The sequence below is a fragment of the Oncorhynchus tshawytscha genome, linkage group LG09, assembly GCF_018296145.1.
Source record: "Oncorhynchus tshawytscha isolate Ot180627B linkage group LG09, Otsh_v2.0, whole genome shotgun sequence".
In the NCBI taxonomy this organism is placed as follows: domain Eukaryota; kingdom Metazoa; phylum Chordata; class Actinopteri; order Salmoniformes; family Salmonidae; genus Oncorhynchus; species Oncorhynchus tshawytscha.
Genome location: NC_056437.1, coordinates 62,868,417 through 62,892,033, shown reverse-complemented (window position 1 = coordinate 62,892,033; position 23,617 = coordinate 62,868,417). Strand labels below are relative to the sequence as shown.

Genomic DNA, 23,617 nt, shown 5'->3' with positions numbered 1-23,617 from the left:
AGGTCATGTCCAGACTTTCTCGGTGACCTCAAGTACTCATTAACTCTGTCTAATGAGTTTTTGGGTTGCATCAGTCATGGACAGAAACTTTTGAGACACAGTATTAATGATGAACACCCAGAGGTTCACCGGTAAGCCACATTTGCCTCACTGTTTGTATTCAAATCAAATTGTATTAGTCACATGTGCCAAATACAACAGGTGGTAGACCTTACAGTGAAATGCTTACTTACGAGCTCCTAACCAACAATGCAGTTAAAAAAATGGATAAGAATAAGAAATAAAAGTAACAAGTAATTAAAGAGTAGCAGTAAAATAACAATCGCAAAACTATATGCAGGGGAGTACCGGTACAGAGTCAATGTTTGGGGGCACCATTCTGTGCCCACTTGTGGTATGTCTCTTCGGCTATACATCCTTGGAATAGCAGAACAGCATAGCGGTCTGGACGGCCCTTGCTGTGCCTGGTGAGCAGTAGGTCAAGTTCTGTTGCCAGAAGAGGAATGGAAATGTCAGGGTGAACCGACGACCTCGCCGGGTATGTTAACTCTGCCTGTTCGAGGCAGAGTTCCAGAGCTCACAGGTGTGCCTGGCATGGATTGTGACGCCATCTTGTTCCTCGCCCTCTTCTATACGTCATTCTCATAAAGATGCCATTATTAGTTACATTGTTTTAGTTTGAACGTGCAGACGTTAGCACTAAGAACAGCAGGAATATTTCCCTAGTCAGCGCCATTATTAGTGCAATGCCCCTTAAAGTGTTGCCAGTGTGGCGGGGTGGGTGTCCACCCCCCTTCCTCCTCCTCCCTTCCCCATGGGCTAGGTCGGTCTTCTGTGTGCGGCTCTGCGGCCCATCCTGTGCCCCCTGCCCTCGTAGCTTGAACCTCACACACTTTCAGTGGATACAGCTGGAGAACTGCAAGGCAATCCCATTGTGTACCACTCGGGAGCCATGATCAATATATATTGTCCTGCTAATAACAGGGTTAATAATATATCTGTGAGAATATCCAACAGGCTTTTATATAATTCTAAATTAATATATATATGTTTTTTAAATATTTTGTTTTCAATCTTTTGTTTTCAAATATTGTAAAATGAGCGAGAAAAAGGCCATTCTTGACATTGTTTGAATTTGTAAATAAAGCCAGTTTGTTATTTAGAATTATTTATCTCCGTTTTTAGAGGAAGAGAAACCAAAAACCTACAATCATCTCATGGGTCTTCCAGTCAAGGGCAGCACGGGTATTGAACCAGCATCTGTAGCAACACCACTTGCACTGCTATGCAGTGTCTTGGACCGTTGCGCCACTCAGGCGATGTACAACATGACCGGTCGGGAGTGGCCTACACTACTACAGTAAGAGAAAAATAATCCCAACAAAATCAAATAAAAATCTTAGTGTAACAACCGTTTTAGAAAGTAATACTGAAGTCGTGCACAATTATCAGTTTCTATTTAGGTTTATGTCACCCATTCATTGTCAGTTAGAGACACAGTAGGACCCAAAAGCATAATCAGTGCTCAAACCCCTTGCACTGGTCTGGAGTAATGAAGTGGTGACGCTGGGTACCGTTCTAAACCACAAATTACCTCTAAGGCCTGCAGCATAAACACAAAACTTATAGTTTTGTATACCACCCAAACCTAGAAATAAATACTTAAAAGTACCCATTGTCATCACATTATTTCTTAGTAAATACCAGCTGAAACAGGACTATAGAAGGAAGCGTTAATAAAACTATAAGAGACTGATAAAGGTTGATAAATGGCATGATGCCCAACTGACTGTCTTCCAGGCCAAGGCGGTGTGGGGGCTGGTTGGCAGTGCCCCTCAGTAGGCGGTAGTGGCGGGTAAGGGCAGCCAGCAGGCTGGCGTGGCTACTGGAGCGGGTTTGCCATTGCTGCTCGCTCTCTGGCAGGTTAGACCAAGGCAGCAGCAGCATGTTGGACAGAGCCCTGCACACAAGCATGTAGGCCTGGAGGAGTGGAGACACACACACACATTAGACAGATCCCTCCACGCATAACCATACTCATATAGGTGGGGTGTATAGACATTCCATGAGACACATTATGCATACGCGCACACACACACCCTAAAGTGCTACACCCCAGAATCAAGACAGATTTTTTATTTTATTATTTCAAGTGGTCCACTTCGAATCAGGAAATAAGATTAAGGCCGGGCATTGATAACAACCCATGGGTGGATTGAATTTCAGCCCTGAGCCTCAAAATAACACTGAAGCCATAACGGCGCACTCTGACCTCTTGGGGGAGCCTGCGAGTCTGGCTCTCTGTGATGAGGTTGAAGATGTTCTGCACGGCAGGCAACGTGACTAGGAAAACAGGACGCACGGTGGTGGCCATGGACATCATGAGATGGCATGCTGACAGCAGCAACTTTTCAGGTACCTAGAATAGAAATACAGTTTGACAATGAAATAGGTAACAACGAATTGACAAAGACTCTTAGTTGACTTGCTGAAATGATCTGATAACCAGTTTTTGGCCAATGAGAACACAAATATGCAAGCTCAGTTGGTCAGCATAAAAATGGAACCACTGTGTGTCATGATACCAATTGCACAACATCAGCAACCAGGTAAGATTTAACAAAGACATACTGTTACTACCACATACTGTGTGTGTGTATGGTTACCTTAGCAGTGATGAGTGGTGCGGTGGCGTCCATGGTGGAGGTGACAAGGCTGATGAAGCGGCTCTGATTCTGCCTCTGGACCTCACTGTAGAATTGAGCCAGCCAGTGGGAGTAGGCCTGCAACGCCGCCAAGGACTGGGCATGGCTGGAAACAAACACACATTAACAACTGTGACAATACAGTTATATCTGTCAAGAAAATCAAACGCTCTCTGGCTATTTTCTTATCACACATTTTTGGTTTAATAAAAGGGGTGAATTCTTAAGTTACGTCTACAGACAAGGGTAAAAGACAGCAGTTTGTAACGAATCCACTTTATATCTACAGTGCCTTCAGAAAGTATTAATACTCCTTGACATATTCCACATTTTGCTACAGCCTGAATTCAAAATGGATGAAATAGATTTTTTCTCTCATTCATCTACACACAATACACCATAATGACAAATTGAAAACATGTTGTCTCGAAATGTTGGCAAATTTATTGAAAATGAAATGCAGAAATATCTAATTTACACAAGTTCACACCCTTGAGTGAATACATGTTAGAATCACCTTTGGAAGCGATTACAGCTGTGAGTTATTCTGGTTCTTTCTAGGTAAGTCTCTAAGAGCTTTGCACACCTGGATTGTACAATATTTGCACATTATTCTTTTAAAAATTCTTCAAGCTCTGTCAAGTTGGTTGTTGATAAGACAGCCATTTTCAAGTCATACAATAGATTTTCAAGCAGATTTATGTCAAAACTGTAGCTAGGGCCAGTCAGGAACATTCAACGTTGCCTTGGTAAGCAACTCCAGTATATTTGGCCTTGTGTTTTAGGTTATTGTCCTGCTGAAAGGTGAATTTGTCTCCCAGTGTCTGTTGAAAAGCAAACAACCAGGTTTGCCTCTATTACATTTATTTGCCCCAAACATAACACTTTGTACTCAGGACACAAAGTTCATTTCTTTGCCACATTTTTTTGCTGTTTTACTTTAGTGCCTTATTGCAAACCAGATGCATGTTTTGGAATATTTTTATTCTGTACAGGCTTCCTCGTTTTTGGTATTTTATTAGGATCCCCATTAGCTGTTGCAAAAGCAGCAGCTACTCTTCCTGGGGTCCACAGAAAACATCAATAGACAAGAACAGCTCTAGTACAGAACTACATACATTAAAAAAAAAGGCACACGTAGGCTACATATCAATGCATACACACAAACTATCTAGGTCAAATAGGGGAGAGGCGTTATGCCGTGAGGTCTTGCTTTATCTGTTTTTTGAAACCAGGTTTGCGGTTTATTTGCGCAATATGAGAAGGAAGTTCCATACAATAAGGGCTCTATATAATACTGTACGCTTTCTTGAATTTGTTCTGGATTTAGGGACTGTGAAAAGAACCCTGGTGGCATGTCTGCTTGGGTAAGTGTGTGTGTCAGAGCTGTGTGTAAGTTGACTATGCAAACAATAAGGGATTTCCAACAATATTTCTTGTAAAAAGAAGAAGTGATGCAGTCAGTCTCTCCTCAACTCTTAGCCAAGTGACACTGGCATGCATAGTATTTATATCAGCCCTCTGATTACAATGACGAGCAAAACGTGCTGCTCTATTCTGGGCCAACTGCAGCTTAACTAGATCTTTCCTTGCAGCACTGGACCACATGACTGGACAATAATCAACATTAGACAAAACTAGAGCCTGCAAAACTTGCTTTTTGGAAAGTGGTGTCAAAAAAGCAGAGCATCTATTACGGAAAGACCTCTCCCCATCTTTACAACCATTGAATCTATATGCTTTGACCATGATAGTTTACAATCTAAGTTAACGGCAAGTAATTTAATCTCCTCAACTTGTTCAAAAGCCACACCATTCATTAACATATTCAGCTGAGGTCTATAACTTAGGAAATGATTTGTATCAAATACAACGCTCTTAGTTTTAGAGATGTTCAGGACCAGTTTATTACTGGCCACCCATTCGAAAACAGACTGCAACTCTTTGTTAAGGGTTTCTGTGACTTCATCAGCTGTGGTTGATGAGGAGTACATGATCGAATCGTCAGCATGCATAAACACATGCTTCGTTTAATGCCAGTGGCAGGTCATTGGTAAAAATAGAAAAGATTAGAGGGCCTAGAGAGCTGCCCTGCGGTATAGCACACTTTACATGTTTGACATTAGAGAAGCTTCCATTAAAGAAAACCCTTCGAGTTATATTAGATAGATAGCTCTGAATCCACGATGGCAGAGGTTGAAAAGCCACAGCACAAACCTTTCAACAGGTTACACTCAATAATATCAAAGGCAGCACTGAAATCTCCACTCTATTGTGGAGTAACTACAATGTTGTTGAATCATCCTATCACAGTCATTAAACTCTAACTGTTTTAAAGTCCCCATTGGCCTCAAGGTGAAATCCCTGAGTGGCTTCCTTCCTCTCCGGCAACTGAGTTAGGAAGGACGCCTGTATCTTATCTTTATATGATGGTCGCATCACTTCGAGTTCTGTGTGTATTAAGTAGTTTTTGGGGAATTGTTAGATATTACTGCACTGTCAGAACTAGAAGCACAAGCATTTCACTACACTCGTATTAACATCTGCTAACCATGTATAGGTGACACATAAAATTTTATTTTATTTAATCTTTGTAGTGTCTGGATGTATCCAAAGTGTAATGAATTACTTAACCATGCTCAAAGGGATATTCAATGTCTGCTTTTTATTTTTTACCCATCTACCAATACATGCCCTTCTTTGCGATGCATTAGAACCTCCCTAGTCTTTATGGTTGAATCTGTGTTTGAAATTCACCGCTCGACTAAGGGACCTTACAGATAATTGTATGTATGTGTGTGGGGTAGAGAGAAGAAGTAGTCATTCAAAAATCATATGAAACACTAATAGAGTGAGTCCATGCAACTTATTATGTGACTTGTTAAGGAAACATTTCTAAAAACATAATTCCACTTTGACATTATGGGGTATTGTATGTAGGCCAGTGACCAAAATCAAAATTGTATCCATTTTAAATTCAGGCTGTAACAACAAAATGTGGTTAAAGTCCAGGGATGTGAATACTTTCTGAAGGCACTGTAGACAGTGGCAGTAAACGGTTGACACTCACACGTCGATGAGGTCCGGCTTGAGCACAGATGGCACGGCAGTCTCCAAGTCATACAGGCTGATCTGAGAGCCATAGCATGTGACCTCCACCAACCTAGAAACACAAGTGCAGACACACTAAACAATGATGCAATCAGAATTATTTCCTTATCAAAATTCTCCCCTGTAATACAAGACAGGATTGGGGTCAATTTGATTTAAATTCAGGAAATACTGCATTGTCAATTCCAAATCAAGACATAAAATCGTCTTGCCACTTTTCAAAAATTCACTTGGAATAATTAAATCAAGTGTAGGTGGTCAGTCAGGAAAATGCATAATTTCATTTTGGCCAAAAGCTATTTTATCCCTTTCTCTTTCACATATTGGAGGCCACCAAAGGGGTAGACACTAGGAACCAAAACGAAGTTAGTCACTGATGTTTGACAGCAGAGCAAGTGGGTCAAACTAATTTAGCCAATTCAGGAAGTAAACTGAAATATCAATGGAAGTGACTGAAAGAAGCAGTGTGGCACACTAACCGCTCCACCACCGCTAGCGCATCGTTGAAGCGTGCGGCGAAAACATCCCCAATGAAATACCCAGCCAGCCTCCCAACAGCCTGAAGTAGGGAGCTGAGGTCCCTGAGAGCGCAGTGCAGCCTCCGACAATCATTCTCTGCTGTAATGTTCAGTCTCCGACCTGCCACAAATAAAGAGTAGAGATGAGGATAAGCACATGCTCAATTTCATGAAATAACCATTCAAATGAGAAACTTGTTTCGTATTTTTTAATGTATTTTTTTTTTTTTTACAGTCCATTACATGCTTTTCAGAAGACTCTTTCAGTACTGAAAATGTCTTTCCGTGCTTTTTTTTACAGCACTTTGTAAAATTAAAGGCAAACAACCCCTAGCCCCTGCCACCTGAGAGAACTGATTAAGGTGTTAGAAAAATGGCCCAGCCTATGAGAGCTACTATCCTATCACTTAGACCTATCCTATTCCTTAAAATCTACACCTGTAACAATGAGATAGGCACTGAAAGTTATTTCTGGATACCACAATCGGGATTTTTTCCCTGCAGATGTGTAAAAAAAAAATAAACGTCTTGATTGTGTGCATCTTCACACCCCAGAGCTAATACTTGGTAGAAGCATCTTTTGTAGCCAGTCAGCTGTGAATAATTTTGAATACCATTCTACCAACTGCACAACTCTTAGGGCAACACACACGCTGTCAGAAGTTATTTAGGTACATCACCCGTTCATGAAAATGGTTCGCTCCTACAGACAGTGAGTCACGTGGCTTGCTATATAAAGCAGGCAGACAGGCATCGAGGTATTTAGTTACTGTTTGATTTAACATTAAAAATGGGCAAAACTAGTGACCTAAGCGACTTGGAGCGTGGTATGATCGTCTGTGCCAGGCGCACCAGTTCCAGTATCTCAGAAATGGCCGGCCTCCTCCGGCCTCCTAGGCCAGAAATGGCCGGCCTCACGCACGAGTGTCTAGGGTTTACTGAGAATGGTGGGACAAAAAAAAAAAAAAAAGACAGACAGCGGTAGTCCTCTGGGCAAAAACAGCTTATTGATGAGCGGTCGAAGGAAAATGGCAAGAATCATGCAAGCTAACAGGCGGGCCCCAAACAGGCAAATAACGCACAGTACAACAGTGCTGTGCAGATTGGCATCTTAGAACGCAAACTTGTCGGTCCTCATCACAGATGGGCTATTGTAGCAGACGTCCACACCGGGTTACAATCCTATCAGTTAAAAACAAGAAGAAGCAGCTCCAGTTGGGCACGCGATCACCAACACTGGACAATTGAGGAGTGGAAAAACATTGCTTGGTCTGACGAATCCTGGTTCCTGATGGCAGAGTCAGGATTTGGCGTAAGCAGCATAAGTCCATGGCCCCACCCTGCCTGGTGTCAACGGTACAGGCGGGCGGCGGTGGTGTTAATGTTTTATTAACGTTGATTTAAATCAGGGGAGCCCAATTGAGATCAGGGTCTCATTTTCAATAGTCCCCTGAGACCATAAAGCAAAACACAATAATGTGTGGAGAATGCTTTCACGGAACACGTTAGGTCCCTTCATACCAATTGAGCAACGTTTGAACGCAACACCTTGAAGAATCCAAGCCCCGAAGAATTCAGGCTCTTCTGGAGGCAAAGGGGGTCCGACCCATCACTCAATGGCCAATGAGTGTATATCCATTGTTTTTGTAAAATTGCCCACGTTCATCACATTTAATTGGGAATCATTGATGTAGGGCAATATTCAAACCCGGTCTCTGATTATGAAGAACTTTATAGTCAGGAATGAGAATGGACCACTTAACACCACTTGAAAAGCCCTTCTAGCAAATTATTCTGGTGTGTCTTTGGCAATCAGTCTGAAAACCTAGTCTCACGTTTCCTTATCTCCAAAATCACATCGTTGTCACGCCTCCCTTAAAACACTTTTTGGCGCATCTCCATTCGTTAGGCTGCTGGCTAACGTTACGCTTTTCTACCAGGAATTTATTTTTACATAATAATAAAGATTCCACATTATTTCATTTTTGTAAGATCCCAAAAAACTGAAGCAGTGGGAGAACATATTTAAGTAAGCAAATACATTTTTAAAATGTTTTTATTTTATTTATTATTACCTAGCTGGCTACAGTAGGTGCCTTTGTAGGCTAACTCAACTAAGCTGCTAGCTAAGTAAATTAAATGTATCAGCTAGTTAACTTCCTATTAGCTAGCCTTCTTGATGTAATTCACTGTAAATTAAAAACAGTCTCCAAATGCATTTGTAAATAACAGTCATGAAAAAGGGGTGAAATTGCAGCTCCAGCTGTCAGTAAAAGGAGAGCGTAGGCTACTGCACAGGGCAGGTAATTTTGTGGGAGGACATTATGAAAAGATTCTCCAGTCCTTAGAGAAGTAAAACTTTGAGGACAAAGAGATAAATTAGATTCCACTGAATATTATGTTGAGTATAATAAAGCCTGTGTCTTTGTGATGTTTTCTGTCTTCAGATATGGAAACCAAAGCCTGCTTGCAAATGAAGACAGCACTTCTAATGAATGTCAGAGACTAGGGGTATATCTTAGATGTCATGGGTTATATAGTGCCTTCAGAAAGTATTCATATCCATTGACTTATTCCACATTTCGTTGCGTTACAGCCCAAATTCAAAATGGTTTAAATATTTGTTTTATCCTCACCCATCTACACACAAAACCCCATAATAAAAAGTGAAAACATGTTTTTAGAAATATTTGCAAGTTTATAGAAATAAATACATATAATTTACATAAGTACGGGTATATTTGAACACCCGAGGAAACACGTTAGAATTACCTTTGGCAGTGATTACAGCTGTGAGTCTTTCTGGGTAAAGTCTCTAAGAGCTTTGGACACTTGATTTGCACAATATCTGAACAAAATTCTCCAAGCTCTGTCAAGTTGGTTGTTGATCATTCCTAAACAGCCATGATCAAGTCTTGCCAAAGATTTTCAAGTAGATTTATTTTTATCACAAAAAAACTCCCTAGTCCTTGCCGATGACAAGCATATCCATAACATGAGGCAGTCACCACCATGCTTGAAAATATGAAGAGTGGTACTCAGTGATGTATTGGATTTGTCCCAAATGTAACATTTTGAATTCAGGACATAAAACATTTTTTTTTTGCAGTTTTACTTTAGTGTCTTCCTTTTCACTGTATTGTGGAGTAAATAGAATGTTGTTGATCCATCCTCAGTTCTCTCCTATTACAGTCATTAAATTATTTTAAAGTGACGATTGGCCTCATGTTGAAAACCCTGCGCTGCTTCCTTCCTCACCGGCAACGGCGTTAGGGAGGACGATTGTGTATTTTTAGTGATTGGGTGTATTGATACACCATCCATAATGTAATTAATAACTTCACCATGCTCAAACGGATATTTAAAATGTCTGTTTATTTTAACCCATCTACCAATAGGTGTCCTTTCCGAGGCATTGGAAAAGCTTCCTTGTCTTTGTAGTTTAATCTGGGGTTGAAATTCACCGAGGAACCTTAAAGATAATTGTATGTGTACAGACATTAGGTAGTCATTGAAAAATCACGTTAAACACTTATTGCACACAGAGTGAGTCAATGCAACTTAATGGGATAACGGCCAGTGTCACCATTGTACAGCAGGATATGCAAAACTTGTATGTAACAGGACAAAAATTAACAACCCCAAAAAGCATTATATATGTTCAGCTAATTTTTACTCCTGAACGTACACCTCCCCAATATTAATTGCATCCCATTCTGCCTCGATTCATCGGGCATGGACGAGAAGTTGAAAGTGTTCCACAGGGATGCTGGCCTGTTGACTACAATGCTTCCCACAGTTGTGTCAAGTTGGCTGGATATCCTTTGCTGGTGGACCATTCTTGAGACACATGGGAAACTGTTGAGCATGAAAAACCCAGCAGCATCAGAGTTCTTGACACACACAAACCGATGCGCCTGGTACCAAGTCCCATACCCCGTTCAAAGGCACTTAAATCTAGTCTTTCCCATTCACCCTCTGAATGGCACACATACACAGGCAATATCTCATTTCAAGGATTACAAATCCTCCTTTAAATTAATCTCCTCACCTTCATCTACACTGATTGCAGTGGATTTAACAGGTGACATCAATAAGGGATCCTCGTTTTCACTTGGTCATTCTGTTATTGAAAAGAGCAGGTGTTCCTAATGTTTTGTACACAGTGTATTTGGGCTTGTCATAAAAAAAGAGGTTGAATACTGAGACTCAAGACATTTCAGCTTTTAATTTGTAATCAATTTATAACATTTTCTAAAAACAATTCCACTTTGACATTATGGGGTATTGTGTGTGGGCCAGTGACACAAAATCTCAATTTAATCCATATTAAATTCAGGCTGTGAAACAAAATATGGAAAAAGTCAAGGGGTGTGAATATTCTCAGAAGGCACTGTATCTATTGGCCTACATACTTCAGCAAATGTACACAAAAACACAGTTAAACATCACACAATGTATAAACCTAAACCTAACCAGCAGGCCAACCCTGCTGGATGGAGGTCTGCTGGGTGTGGAGGGTTCTGTTTCAGCCCAGCAATTAAAACCTGATTGAACTTAAACCTCAAGTGTGCTACTGCTGTACTGGAATAGTAGTGTGCTCACCCAGTAGATCAGGGATCAGTGGGGCAAAGTTGGCCACCACAGGTATCGAGTTAATTTTGTTTACTTGAAATAACGCTTTAGTAATAATAGCCCACTTGTTACAACTCAATTATCTACTGTTGTTAAGACTTAAGATCTCTAATCTTTACATAGGAGTTAGCTTATTTATACATTTTGCAGTGATTAAGTGTTTTGATTCTTTGAAGTATTTAAAAATGTTATTTGTTAAACTATTAATAACAAAATAAACTAGTGTCAATGTTGATCAATCACAATTCTGCAATGAAGAGGGGAAGGGGTTTGGTTTTAATGTGTCTGTTGTATTCTCAAATGAACATTTCCTTTTTGTTTATTTGTAAGATCAATAATCCGTTTTTTTTCACTCTCAGTATGAGATACAGTACAAGTCAAAAGTATGGACACATACTCCTTCATGGGTTTTTCTTTATTTTTACTATTTTCTTCATTGTAGAAACAAATACAAAAATTTGATTCTTCAAAGTAACCACCCTTTTGCATTGACAGCTTTGCACACGCTTGGCATTCTCTCAACCAGCTTAATGGGGTAGTCACCTGGAATGCATTTCAATTAACAGGTGTGCCTTGTTAAAAGTTCATTAGTAGAATTGCTTTCCTTCTAAATGCGTTTGAGCCAATCAGTTGTGTTGTGACAAGGTAGGTGTGGTGTAGCGGAGATAGCTATTTGGTAAAAGAACAAGTACATATTATGGCAAGAACAACACAAATAAGCAAAGAGAAACAACAGTCCATCATTACTTTAAGACATGAAGGTCAGTCAATATGGGACACATCAAGAACTTTGAAAGTTTCTTCAAGTGCAGTTGCAAAGACCATCAAGCGCTATGATGAAACTGGCTCTCATGAGGACCGCCACAGGAAAGGAAGACCCTGAGTTACCTCTGCTGCAGAGGAGAAGTTCAATAGAGTTAACTGCACCTCAGATTGCATCCCAAAAAAATGCTTCACAGTTCAAGTAACAGACACATCAACTGTTCAGAGGAGACTGCGTGAATCAGGCCTTCATGGTCGAATTGCTGCAAAGAAACCACTACTAAAGGACACCAATAAGAAGAGACTTGCTTGGGACCAAAAACACAAGCAATGAACATTAGACCAGTGGAAATCTGCCCTTTGGTCTGATGAGTCCATATTTGAGGTTTTTGGTTCCAACCTCTGTGTCTTTGTGAGACACAAAGTAGGTGAACGGCTGATCTACCGCATGTGTGGTTCCCACCATGAAGCATGGAGGTGGTGTGATAGTGCTTTGCTGGTGACACGGTCTGTGATTTACTTAGAATTCAACGCACACTTAATCAGCATTCTGCGGTGATACGCCATCCCATCTGGTTTGCACTTGAACTAACATTTGTTTTTCAACAGGACAATGACCCAACACACCTCCAGGCTGTTTAAGGGCTATTTGACCAAGAAAGAGAGTGATGGAATGCTGCATCAGATGACCTGGCCTCCACAATCACCCAAACCCCAAGCCAATTGAGATGGTTTGGGATGAGTTGGACTGCAGAGTGAAGGAAAAACAGCAAACAAGTGATCAGCATCTCCTTCAAGACTGTTGGAAAAGCATTCCTCATGAAGCTGGTTGAGAGAATGCCAAAAGTATGCGAAGCTGTCATCAAGGCAAAGGGTGGCTACTTTGAAGAATCAAAAATATATTTTGATTTGTTTACCCCTTTTTTGGTTACTACATGATTCCATGTGTTATTTCATCACTATTATTCAACAATGTAGAAAATAGTAAAAAATTAAGAAAAACCCTTAAATGAGTAGGTGTGTCCAGACTTTTGAATGGCACTATATGTGAAACCATTTCGCAGCTTATCATATGGCATGCATCGGCAATGCAAATAACATTTTATGTCACATGGGCGGAATACAAGGGGTGTAGCAATGCTTGCTTACAAGCAATGTTCCAAAGTAAAATAACATTTTTGGGGCACTGAGCAGATTTTAGATCTTGGGAGCTGAATTTTTTGTGTATAAACTGAGGCTGTACACTTAGTTTTAGACAGTATCCAATAGGCTATTGTAGCAACTTGAGCATAATAGCGACAATACCGACAAAACAAGAGGCGCAAATCCCATAAAATGTTCACATGGAAATAAACTCTCAAAAACTAATTTTTGCGTTCATTTCCAGAAAACTTAACATGTCTAAATATTTGTATGAACATAAGATTCAACAACAGACAAACATAAGTTCAGACATATGACTAACAGAATTGGAATCATGTGTCCCTGAACAAAGGGGTGGACAAAATCAAAAGTAACAGTCTGTATCTGGTGTGGCCACCAGCTGCATTAAGTACTGCAGTGCATCACCTCCGAATCTGGACTGCAGATTTGCCAGTTCTTGCTGTGAGATGTTACCCCACTCTTATACCAAGGCACCTGCATGTTCCCGGACATTACACTTTTGTTTTTAAGTCCTGGATATCAAACCCCTTAATGTTACTGTTGGACATTTCTCAGGAGAATGGCCATAGCCCTCACCCTCCGAACCAACAGGTCCCAGACGTGCTCAATGGGATTGAGATCCGGGCTCTTCGCCGGCCATGGCAGAACACTGACATTCCTGTCTTGCAGGAAATCACACACAGAATGAGCAGTATGGCTGGCCCTACATTGTCATGCTGGAGGGTCATGTCAGGGTGAGCCTGCAGGAAGGGTACCACATGAGGGAGGATGTCTTCCTTGTAATGCACAGCGCTGAGATTGCCTGCAATGACAACAAGCCCTGTCTGATGATGCTGTGACACACCGCCCCGACCATGACGGACCCTCCACCTCGATCCCGCTCCAGAGTACAGGCCTCGGTGTAACCCTCATTCCTTCGACAATAAACGCGAATCCGACCATCAACCCCAGTGAGAAAAAACGTGGGTGACCGAAAGACAAACAAGGTCGGTGGCGGTAATGCACGTAATTTATGAAAGTTGCCAATAGCAATATAAAGTCCAGAGAAGAAAAAGCATGGAAGGAGGAGAGAAGACTAGAAACGATTCGGATGATCGGTTTATGTGTGGATTAATTGTCTGAGTAGAGGACCTTGTTATTTTACCTGAAATGCACAACTCAATGTTTATATCCCAGGACAAATTAGCTAGCAACAGCAATCTAGCTAAATAGGACAAATTAGCTAGCAAGTGCAAGCTAGCTAGCTAAATTGCCATAAAAGTTTAATGCTTTTCGACCTGTCCCCAAATTTATGTAATTGGTTTAGAGTGTATGATTTTTAAACCTGTGTGTCGTGATCAAGTTTGGTGAGGGAGGGCAAAATAACTGTATGCACGCGCACAGCCGGTTTGGGTTCAGTGTAAGTTTTCATAACGGTGAACTTAATTTCCTACCGTCTGTAAGCTGTTACTGTCTTAACGACCGTTCCACAGATGCATATTCATTAATTGATTATGGTTCATTGAACAAGCATGGGAAACAGTGTTAAACCCTTTACAATGAAGATCTGTGAAGTTATTTGGATTTTTACGAATTATCTTTGAAAGACAGGGTCCGGAAAAAGGGGCACTTCTTTTGTTTTTACTGAGTTTAGCTTTTGATTTCGGTGATATAACCTATAGTGGCCTTTATATGGTGTTCAATTGCATGAGACTTTTAAAAACGTTTTTCATTATGAAGGGCTTGACATTAATTCATGATTTTTTTGTTGGTCTGTAACATGGACCAAATAGGTGACTGTAAATTACATTGTGTTGTATGATACAAGACACCACTTTACAAAATAAAATGTATTATTATTACCATACAGAGAATTAGACGATGTAGGCTTCTCTTCTGCCTATTGGTTTATCTGCATATTCAAGCCTGTCAAAATACAACACCGCCCCTTTAATTAAGGCATAAACTTTTTAACTGACTGGCTTTTCAAAGATGGCTTGAAATGTAGCCTACACTTTTTGTGATCTTGTTGGAAGCAGTAACCCGCCGTTGTTGACCTATACTTATCTACGACTGGGCTAATAAATCGCTAACTACCAAAGAATATAAACAAATGTGCACATGCACGGATCTGAAAAACGCATTCACTCGAGGGTGATTTAAAGTCTGTGCTAGCCTCGCCAATAGAATTCCGCTGCGCTCTGGCTCTGCCTACAACAAAACCCCAGACTCAATCTTGCAAAGTTAAATATTTTTTTGTTTGTTGCATTGAAAAGGGGGTGATATAATGTTGACTTTATCACAAAAAAACATTGATTTATATAGTGCAAACTAATGGAGCGAACTCAGTAACGTTCAATCTCCTGCGTCTCTGCGCAGCATTGACTAAAGGAAGAAAGAGGCTGCGCACGCACACAGTTTAGAGGGAACATTGCCCTTCCCAACGACGCAGAGTTAAACAAATTATAATTAAAAGAAAAATCTTAACACAAGGAATAAAATACACAAGAATGGAGCCATATACAGGGAGTACCAGTACCAGATCAATCTACAAGGGTATTAAGTAATTGAGGTAGATACAGTACATTAGGAAAGTATTCAGACCCCTCGACTTTTTCCACATTTTGTTACATTAGATTAATTCCAAAATGTATACAATTATTTGTAAAAATCTTATTTACATAAGTATTCAGACACTGCTATGAGACTCGAAATTGAGCTCAGATGCATCCTGTTTTCATTGATCATCCTTGAGATGTTTCTACAACTTGTGGTAAATTCAATTGATTGGACATTATTTGGAAAGGTAAACGGGGCGGCAGGTACCCTAGTGGTTAGAGCATTGGGCCAGTAACCGAAAGGCTGGATCAAAACCCCGAGCTGACAAGGTAAAACAAATCTGTCGTTCTGCCCCTGTACAAGGCCACTGTTCCCGGTAGGCCATCGTTGAAAATAAGAATGTTCTTAACTGACTTGCCTAGTTAAATAAAAGGTAAAAAAGAACCACCTGTGTATATAAGTGTACAACACTTCAAATCACTCAGACGCGGGCAGTGCAGGAGCATCATGGCAAAAACTGGCCAATAGTTTCTACCCTCAGACCATCAGAGCAAAAACAATCCATGAGGTCGAAGCAATTGTCCGTGGAGCTCTGAGACAGGATTGTGTCGAAGCACAGAGCTGGCGAAGGGTACCAAAATGTCTGCAGCATTGATGCATCATCATTATTTTTGTGGATGATGCACACTGCCTGCCCTAAAGGACACCAGGTGTCGCAGGAAGGCCAAGAAGATCATCAGGGACTCCAACCATGCCCTGTTCTCAACACTTCAATCACTCAGAGGTGGGCAGTGCAGGAGCATCATGGCAAAAACTGGAAGACTGGCCAATAGTTTCTACCCTCAGACCATCAGGCTGCTGAATATATACACCCCCTATGCAACCCCCCCTCCCCTGTTGTTATTGAAATCTGTAATCACAACATGTTTCAAAAACTTGGTTATGAAGAGTTGTTTATGAAGAGCCTTCACCCTAAAATTTTAAATATTGAAATGACAAGCATATTAGACCATTTCTCCCTTCTTGCTGCAGCTTTAGCGCAATCTCGAAATAACAGAGAAATCCTGTGAAAACCAGCATACTGCAAACCTTCTAAAATGTTGTGTCACCAGTGCTGGTTTTGTTGAAATTTTTGTTCCTCACGAACTGTTGCTCCTATGGCACAATTCTGTTCAGCACCTTTGGATCTCCGCCTAAGCAAGGAATTTGATTGGTTTGACGTGTCACTGATTTACATTGGGTTCCGACCCCTCTTTAGAAGAGTTTTTGTCATGGAATTTCCTCCGGCTTCCCGTTTTAGAGAAGCCTGGTTCGCAACTAGGCTACTGAAAACCTAATTCCAAACTTCATCCACAACGTTATATTGCATTTAGTTGTGACAACTCTCCGTCCACTCTCCGTGAAACAGTGAAATGCTTACAGGCCCTTACCAACAATGCAGAGGGAAAAAAAAAAGCCTTTGAGCCCCCCATACTGCACTGGATGAGGAATTGATTCACTGGTTGGGCAAGTTTCTCAAAAACAAGGGAAATCTCAAAAAAGTCAGAACCCTTCTATAATATCCCAATTACATAAAAAAATAAAATAGATTTGTTTGTAAAAAATGCAAACTTCTCATTTTACTCTTTGTTTTTTATTATATTATTAATTAGTAACATTTCTGTAATGTACTCTCACTTTTCAAATGTGGAGTTGGTTGTGTAGATCATTTGTATTTAATTATTTTTAAGGCAGCAACATGAAGACTGAAAGGGGCGTGTAGACATTCACTACGCACTGTTCCAGACACCTCCACCCACATCGGGGCTGCAGAGGAGACTGTCTGCAGTTTAAAGTTTAAAGTTCCTCGATGGATATAACATACTATTACTACTAAATGTACTACATACGATTTAGAGGGGACTGTATAGTAAAAACGAATGTAGTGGGCTAAAAATAACACCATACTAGGCTCACCCGTTCTGAGAACGCATCATATAATGAAGGGGTTCCCAAAGTTTTCACTTGGGGGGGCTGCCAGCATTGGGTTACATCCTGTGCCTCCCCCCTGCACACACACATGCCTATTTTTATGGGCACAAGCACTGTTCATTACACACTGTTCACACCCCTCTTGTTAGTGGAGAGAATTTTGCACCTTTAAAGCTTATTTTCTGCAATTCTATACACTTTGCCATTTCTAAATGTGTATTAATGTGATATTTTGAGTGACAAAAAAAGTACAACATCTCTGGGCTAAAAGGCCTAAATAAAACTTTAGCTGAGATATATATATATATATATATATATAAATATATACACACACACACACAGTTGAAGTCGGAAGTTTACAAACACATTAGCCAAATACATTTAAACTAAGTTTCACAATTCCTGACATGTAATCCTAGTAAAAGTTCCCTGTCTTAGGTCAGTTAAGATCACCACTATTATAAGAATGTGAAATGTCAGAATAATAGTAGAGTGAATGATTTATTTCAGCTTTTATTTCTTTCATCACATTTCCAGTGGGTCAGAAGTTTAGATACACTCAATTTGTATTTGGTAGCATTGCTTTAAAATGGTTTAATTTGGGGTCAAACGTTTCAGGTAGCCTTCAACAAGCTTCCCACAATAAGTTGGGTGAATTTTGTCCCATTCCTCCTGACAGAGCTGGTGTAACTGAGTTAGGTTTATAGGCCTCCTTGCTCACACATGCTTTTTCAGTTTTGCCCACAAATGTTCTATTGGATTGGGCTCAGGGCTTTGTGATGGCCACTCCACTACCTTGACTTTGTTGTCCTTAAGCCATTTTGCCACAACCTTTGAAGTATGCTTGGGGTCAATGTCCATTTGCGACCAAGCTGGAACTTTTAACTGATGTCTGGAGATGTTGCTTCAATATTTTCACAATTTTCCATCCTCATGATGCCATCTATTTTGTGAAGTGCACCAGTCCCCCCTGCAGCAAAGCACCCCCACAATATGATGCTACCACCCCCGTGCTTCACAGTTGGGATGGTTTTCTTCGGCTTGCAAGCCTCCCCCTTTTTCCTCCAAACATAACAATGGTCATTATGGCCAAACAGTTCTATTTTTGTTTCATCAGACCAGAGGACATTTCTCCAAAAAGTACAATCTTTGTCCCCATTTGTAGTTGCAAACCGTAGTCTGGCCTTTTATGGCGGTTTGGAGCAGTGGCTCCGTCCTTGCTGAGCGGCCTTTCAGGTTATGTCGATATAGGACTCCTTTTAAAGTATAGATACTTTTGTATCCGTTTCCTCCAGCATCTTCACAAGGTATTTTGCTGTTCTTCTGGGATCGATTTACACTTTTCTCAGTACGTTCATCTCCAGGAGACAGAACGCGTCTCCTTCCTGAGCGGTATGACAGCTGCATGGTTCCATGGTGTTTATACTTGCGTACTATTGTTTGTACAGATGAACGTGGTACCTTCAGGCGTTTGGAAATTGCTCCCAAGGATGAACCAGACTTATGGAGGTCTACAATTTTATTCTGGGGTCTTGGCTAATTTCTTTAGATTTTCCCATGATGTCAAGCAAAGAGGCACTGAGATTGAAGGTAGGCCTTGAAATACATCCACAGGTACACCTCCAATTGACTCAAATGATGTCAATTAGCCTATCAGAAGCTTCTAGAGCTATGACATCAATTTCTGGAATTTTCCAAGCTGTTTAAAGGTACAGTCAACTTAGTGTATGTAAACTTCTGACCCACTGGAATTGTGACACAGTGAATTATAAGTGAAATAATCTGTCTGTAAACAATTTTTGGAAAAATTACTTGCACAAGGTAGATGTCCTAACCGACTTGCAAAAACTATAGTTTGTTAACAAGAAATGTGTGGAGTGGTTGAAAAACGAGTTAGACGCCAACCTAAGTATGTAAACTGTATATGTATTTTTTTTTTCACTTTACTGCCGAGCTCGCAAGTAAGCATTTCATTGGACCGTTAACACTCCTCTGTATTCTGTGCATATGATGAATAAAATGTTGTCTCATGCAAAAATGTTCACCCACTTGTTCCTGAAGTGACGATGAACTGCTGCAAACCCAGGTACACATCCAAGTCCTCTTGAAGGACAGGGAACTGAGAGAGAGAGAGAAATGGTTCAGGAGTCAGGGGTTTAAGAAATAGTTAACTCCAAAATCAATGTTTGTCAGGTGTTTTGTCTTGAAGACAACATCATGTTGTCATAAGCACATCACATTAAACTATTGCAGGGTGAAAGGTGATACATGAACCAGACAAAAAAGGCCTGCACATTCAATGTGCATAATACCACCTTTAAAATCATCCACATTTTATTAATTAGGCGCATTTCAGTGTGTTGACCTTTTTTGGGATTTTCCAGGAATAAAAACAAACAAGGAGAACACTCACCAACGTGGCGAAGGCATGGGACGGCAGCAGCTCCATCACCTTGACAACAACCTCCAGACTCTGCCGCAAGTACCGTTGCCATTCAGTCTGTTGCTATGGTAAGCACAAAGAGTTTAACTATTGATACAGGTTGAGGAAAAACAAGCAGTCTAAGTGTATACACGTTTGTAATACATGTGATAATGGGGACATCAAAATGTTCCTTTTGGAGTTAACTATTTCACACTAGGCAATAAAGGTGCAGACAAATATAATTCTCAGCACAACTGACGAAAGCAGTGCGAGAAGTAAAGCCTCTTACATCATCATCCAAGGTCTCATCATCCAGCTCCTCTAACTGGGCTTGGTTATATCGGAATTGGATTCGGTTGAGAACCTCTCTTAATAGCAGCACTAAAGCGTCCTTATACCTGTAGGACCGCACAAGAGGCCAGATTAGCAGCCAATAGAAGAAGCAGCATCATACAAGAGGCTAGTAACTAAAGACAGAACCATATTAAAACATTAAAGCAACTCTGGCCCTCAAGGGTTACTGGGTGTGCAGGCTTTCGTTTAAGCCCTTCAGTAAGACAGACTCCGCTAATAATATCCCAGACTGGATGATATGGTTAGTTGATTACTTGAATCAGGTGTGTTGATCAAGTGGCGTGCTGGGAGAAGTCTGCACAACCAGTAGCTCTCCAAGATCAAAGTTGAAGAACCTTGCATTACAGACACTGATCCATAAATGTTTCACGCATCAGAAGGCATTATTGATAGTACATCCAAACTCCTTTGCTTTATATACAAGTAGAACCAGAACAACACTGAAAGTGACATTACATCCATTCAGTTGTACCTGTTCAGCACACCATCTCGGTCAGCCAGCCTACTTTTGATTTTAGTGGTTAAATAATCCAAGAAGATACTCCAGATGTCCAAACAGGCAAAATAGCCTTCGTGGGTGGGCTAGAACGATAGAGCAGAAGAGCAGTTATTTTCTCTACAGTACATGACAGAGGTTTCTGATTCCTCAACAGTCAAACTCTAGGTAATATTATTATGGAAGCCATCTTGGCCTGCTGCAGAGTTCTTTTTCTCTAATCTTTCCCCAATTGCGGTATACGATACTGTAGTACGCGCATACTTCCATAGGATATTTTAGTGTCAGCAGCCCCTGTGAGCAGCGTAAAGGCAAATGTAGAAAGTAAACAAAATGGCTGAAAGGATGTGCTACCTGATTGAAAGTGTACTTGAAAAGTAGGGCTAAAAACTCCACCACAGGAAACTGAGCGTTGGACTCGATCCGCCGAAGGTGCACGCTGACGAACAGGCGCAGAAAGTCAGTGAACTTCTCTACATAACTGCAGACAGAGGGAGAGAGTGCCACATATCTTTGCATTAGTCACACTGATATATTGGTTGACTGATATTGGCCTGTTTTGGCCTTTTACCTGCCTTTACAATGGATGGAGAAAAAGGTTTTGTATAATTTCAGATAGTAGTTTTGTGTACAACGTCAGATGTGGGTCATTCCATGACTAGAATGCCTTTTTGTCCCCCAGACATGTGTACATAAGGATTCTGCGACTTTCTCCCCTGGGAATTGGAAAGGACTGCAGATAGTATATTATGCATGGAATGAGCCATACACTGACACATCAAGTTCAAAACTTAAGGTTTAAAAAAAAAAAAGACCAATGTAGTTTCCAAGATCCCTTCTAGCCTCTTTAGTTTAATCAAGTTTATTTTTCAAATGATAGAATTTGAATGCCGATTCCATCTTTGTGGGACTGTATTTCCTCAGGACCACAATATGTGCAGAAAACTGGTCCATGGCTGGAAGACTTGTCGGCAGACATATCGGAATTTGTGTATTTAAAAAAACAACAACATTTTACTCATTTAGCAGAAGCTCTTATGCAGAGTGACTTAATGGCCGGCTCAAGGCCAGAGATTGTTCACAAAGTTGCCTCGAGGATTTGAACCAGCAACCTTTCGGTTACTGGCCCAACCCTCTTAACCACTAGGCTACCTGGCCCCATATTGGTCAGGCTCTACTTTATATTGAGGTCTCTGGCTAAATTTCTGAACCAATAACCAAATCGTGAATGCATTGGCCAGCTACTTGATTTGATTCTAGGGGCTGAGGTATTCAAATTCTGCACTGAACAGAAATAGCAGACTTGAAGTGGACTGAAATAGGTGCCGGTACTCTTTATATCCAAGTCAAGCACTGACCACTCCTCTCAAAGCCTTCCCCAGCCCCTTCTAAAAAGTCTACCTGTGCTGACAAGCCAGGCAATCCGATGCACTTAATGGCATCAAGGAAGTATCTGACAAAGTATTTGATGCACCAGAAGATGTGTTAGCAGCACAAAAAGGCTCACTTCAATATAGATTACACTTATTTCCTCAAAATATTAACTTTTGTCTAACAAACTATTTAAAAGACTAGAGACACGTGGAAAAAGCACCACATTGTTTTTTCTGTCTCCATGATACACATCTGATGTCGCCGTCAAAACACTATGCAAACAGAAAACCAGAATATTTTGTGAAAACGACACTGATGACCTGTTATATTTAAGCAGTGAGTTATGTTATACTGAAGCAAAGTATAAAACACAACATGAATCAATTTGAAAGATTTGGCTGATTTAGTTCTTATAAAGAAAATCATTCAATTGAAATACATTTATTAGGCCCTATTCTATGGATTTCATTCACATGACTGGGCAGGGGCAAAGCCATGGTTGGATGGGGAGCCAAGCCTAGCAAATTAGAATGGGTTTTTCCCCCACAAAAGGGCTTTATTACTCTGATGATCCCGCAGGTGAAAAAGCTCGATGTGGAGGTCCTGGGCTGGCGTGGTTACACGTGGTCCGCGGTTGTGAGGCCGGTTGGATGTACTGCCAAATTCGATAGATTATCTTGAAAACAGGCTAAAATGCTCATTAACAGGGATTTAAACAAATTTGTGCACAAAATTTGAGAGAAATAAGCTTTTTGTGAGTATGGAACATTTCTGGGATCTTTTATTTCAGCTCATGAAAAATGTGACTAATACTTTACATGTTGTGTTTATATTTCTATTTTTAGATTTTTTTTTTAAGTATGATGTAATTAAAGTACTTCTCCAAATCAGAATAATCAACTCCACCCCTAAAAGCAATGCCATTTGGTGTAGTCTGCTATTTAATATGTAAAAAAATGATTGAATATTGCAATTTGGCCATCGCAAAGTATTCAGATCACCTGACTTTTCCCACATTTAGTTAATTTACAGCCTTATTGTAAAATTGATTAAATTATTTTATTTCCTCATCAAATCTACACACCCCATAATGACAACGCAAAACAGGTTAAGAACATTTTGCTAATTTATAAAATAACAGAAATACCTTTTTTACGTAAGTATTCAGACCCGTTGCTATGACACTGGAAATTGAGCTCGGGTGCATCCTGTTTCCATTGATCATCCTTGAGATGTTTCTACAACTTGATTTGTCAGTTCAATTGATTGGACATGATTTGGAAAGGCGCACCTGTCTATATAAGGTCCCACAGTTGACAGTGCATGTAATGAAGTCAAAAGAATTGTCTGTGTAGAGCTCCGAGACAGGACTGTGTCGAGGCAAAAATCTGGGGGAGGGTACCAAAAAACGGCTGCAGCATTCAAGGTCTCCACGAACACAGTGGTTTCGAACCCGATGGTCACTCTGACAGAGCTCCTCTGTGGAGATGGGAGAACCTTCCAGAAGGACAACAATCGCTGCAGCACTCCACCAATCAGGCCTTTAGGGTAAGAGTGTTCAGAC

The 23,617-nt window shown here is 40.6% G+C and overlaps 1 protein-coding gene across 2 annotated transcripts in view; it reads right to left on the bottom strand.

Annotated features, from left to right (window-relative positions):
• Window positions 1-23,617, bottom strand: part of xpo6 (exportin 6) — a 64,601-nt gene that overhangs the window by 12,599 nt on the left and 28,385 nt on the right. For both annotated transcript variants that reach the window (XM_024414801.2, XM_024414802.2), the window contains exons 8-17: window positions 21,034-21,160; window positions 20,656-20,765; window positions 20,119-20,227; window positions 19,818-19,910; window positions 19,454-19,523; window positions 6,296-6,455; window positions 5,776-5,868; window positions 2,667-2,811; window positions 2,273-2,419; window positions 1,791-1,980 (exon numbers count right to left, since the gene is read on the bottom strand). In XM_024414801.2, coding sequence (XP_024270569.1) covers window positions 1,791-1,980; window positions 2,273-2,419; window positions 2,667-2,811; window positions 5,776-5,868; window positions 6,296-6,455; window positions 19,454-19,523; window positions 19,818-19,910; window positions 20,119-20,227; window positions 20,656-20,765; window positions 21,034-21,160 — 1,244 coding nt within the window. The remainder of the gene's footprint in view (window positions 1-1,790; window positions 1,981-2,272; window positions 2,420-2,666; window positions 2,812-5,775; window positions 5,869-6,295; window positions 6,456-19,453; window positions 19,524-19,817; window positions 19,911-20,118; window positions 20,228-20,655; window positions 20,766-21,033; window positions 21,161-23,617) is intronic.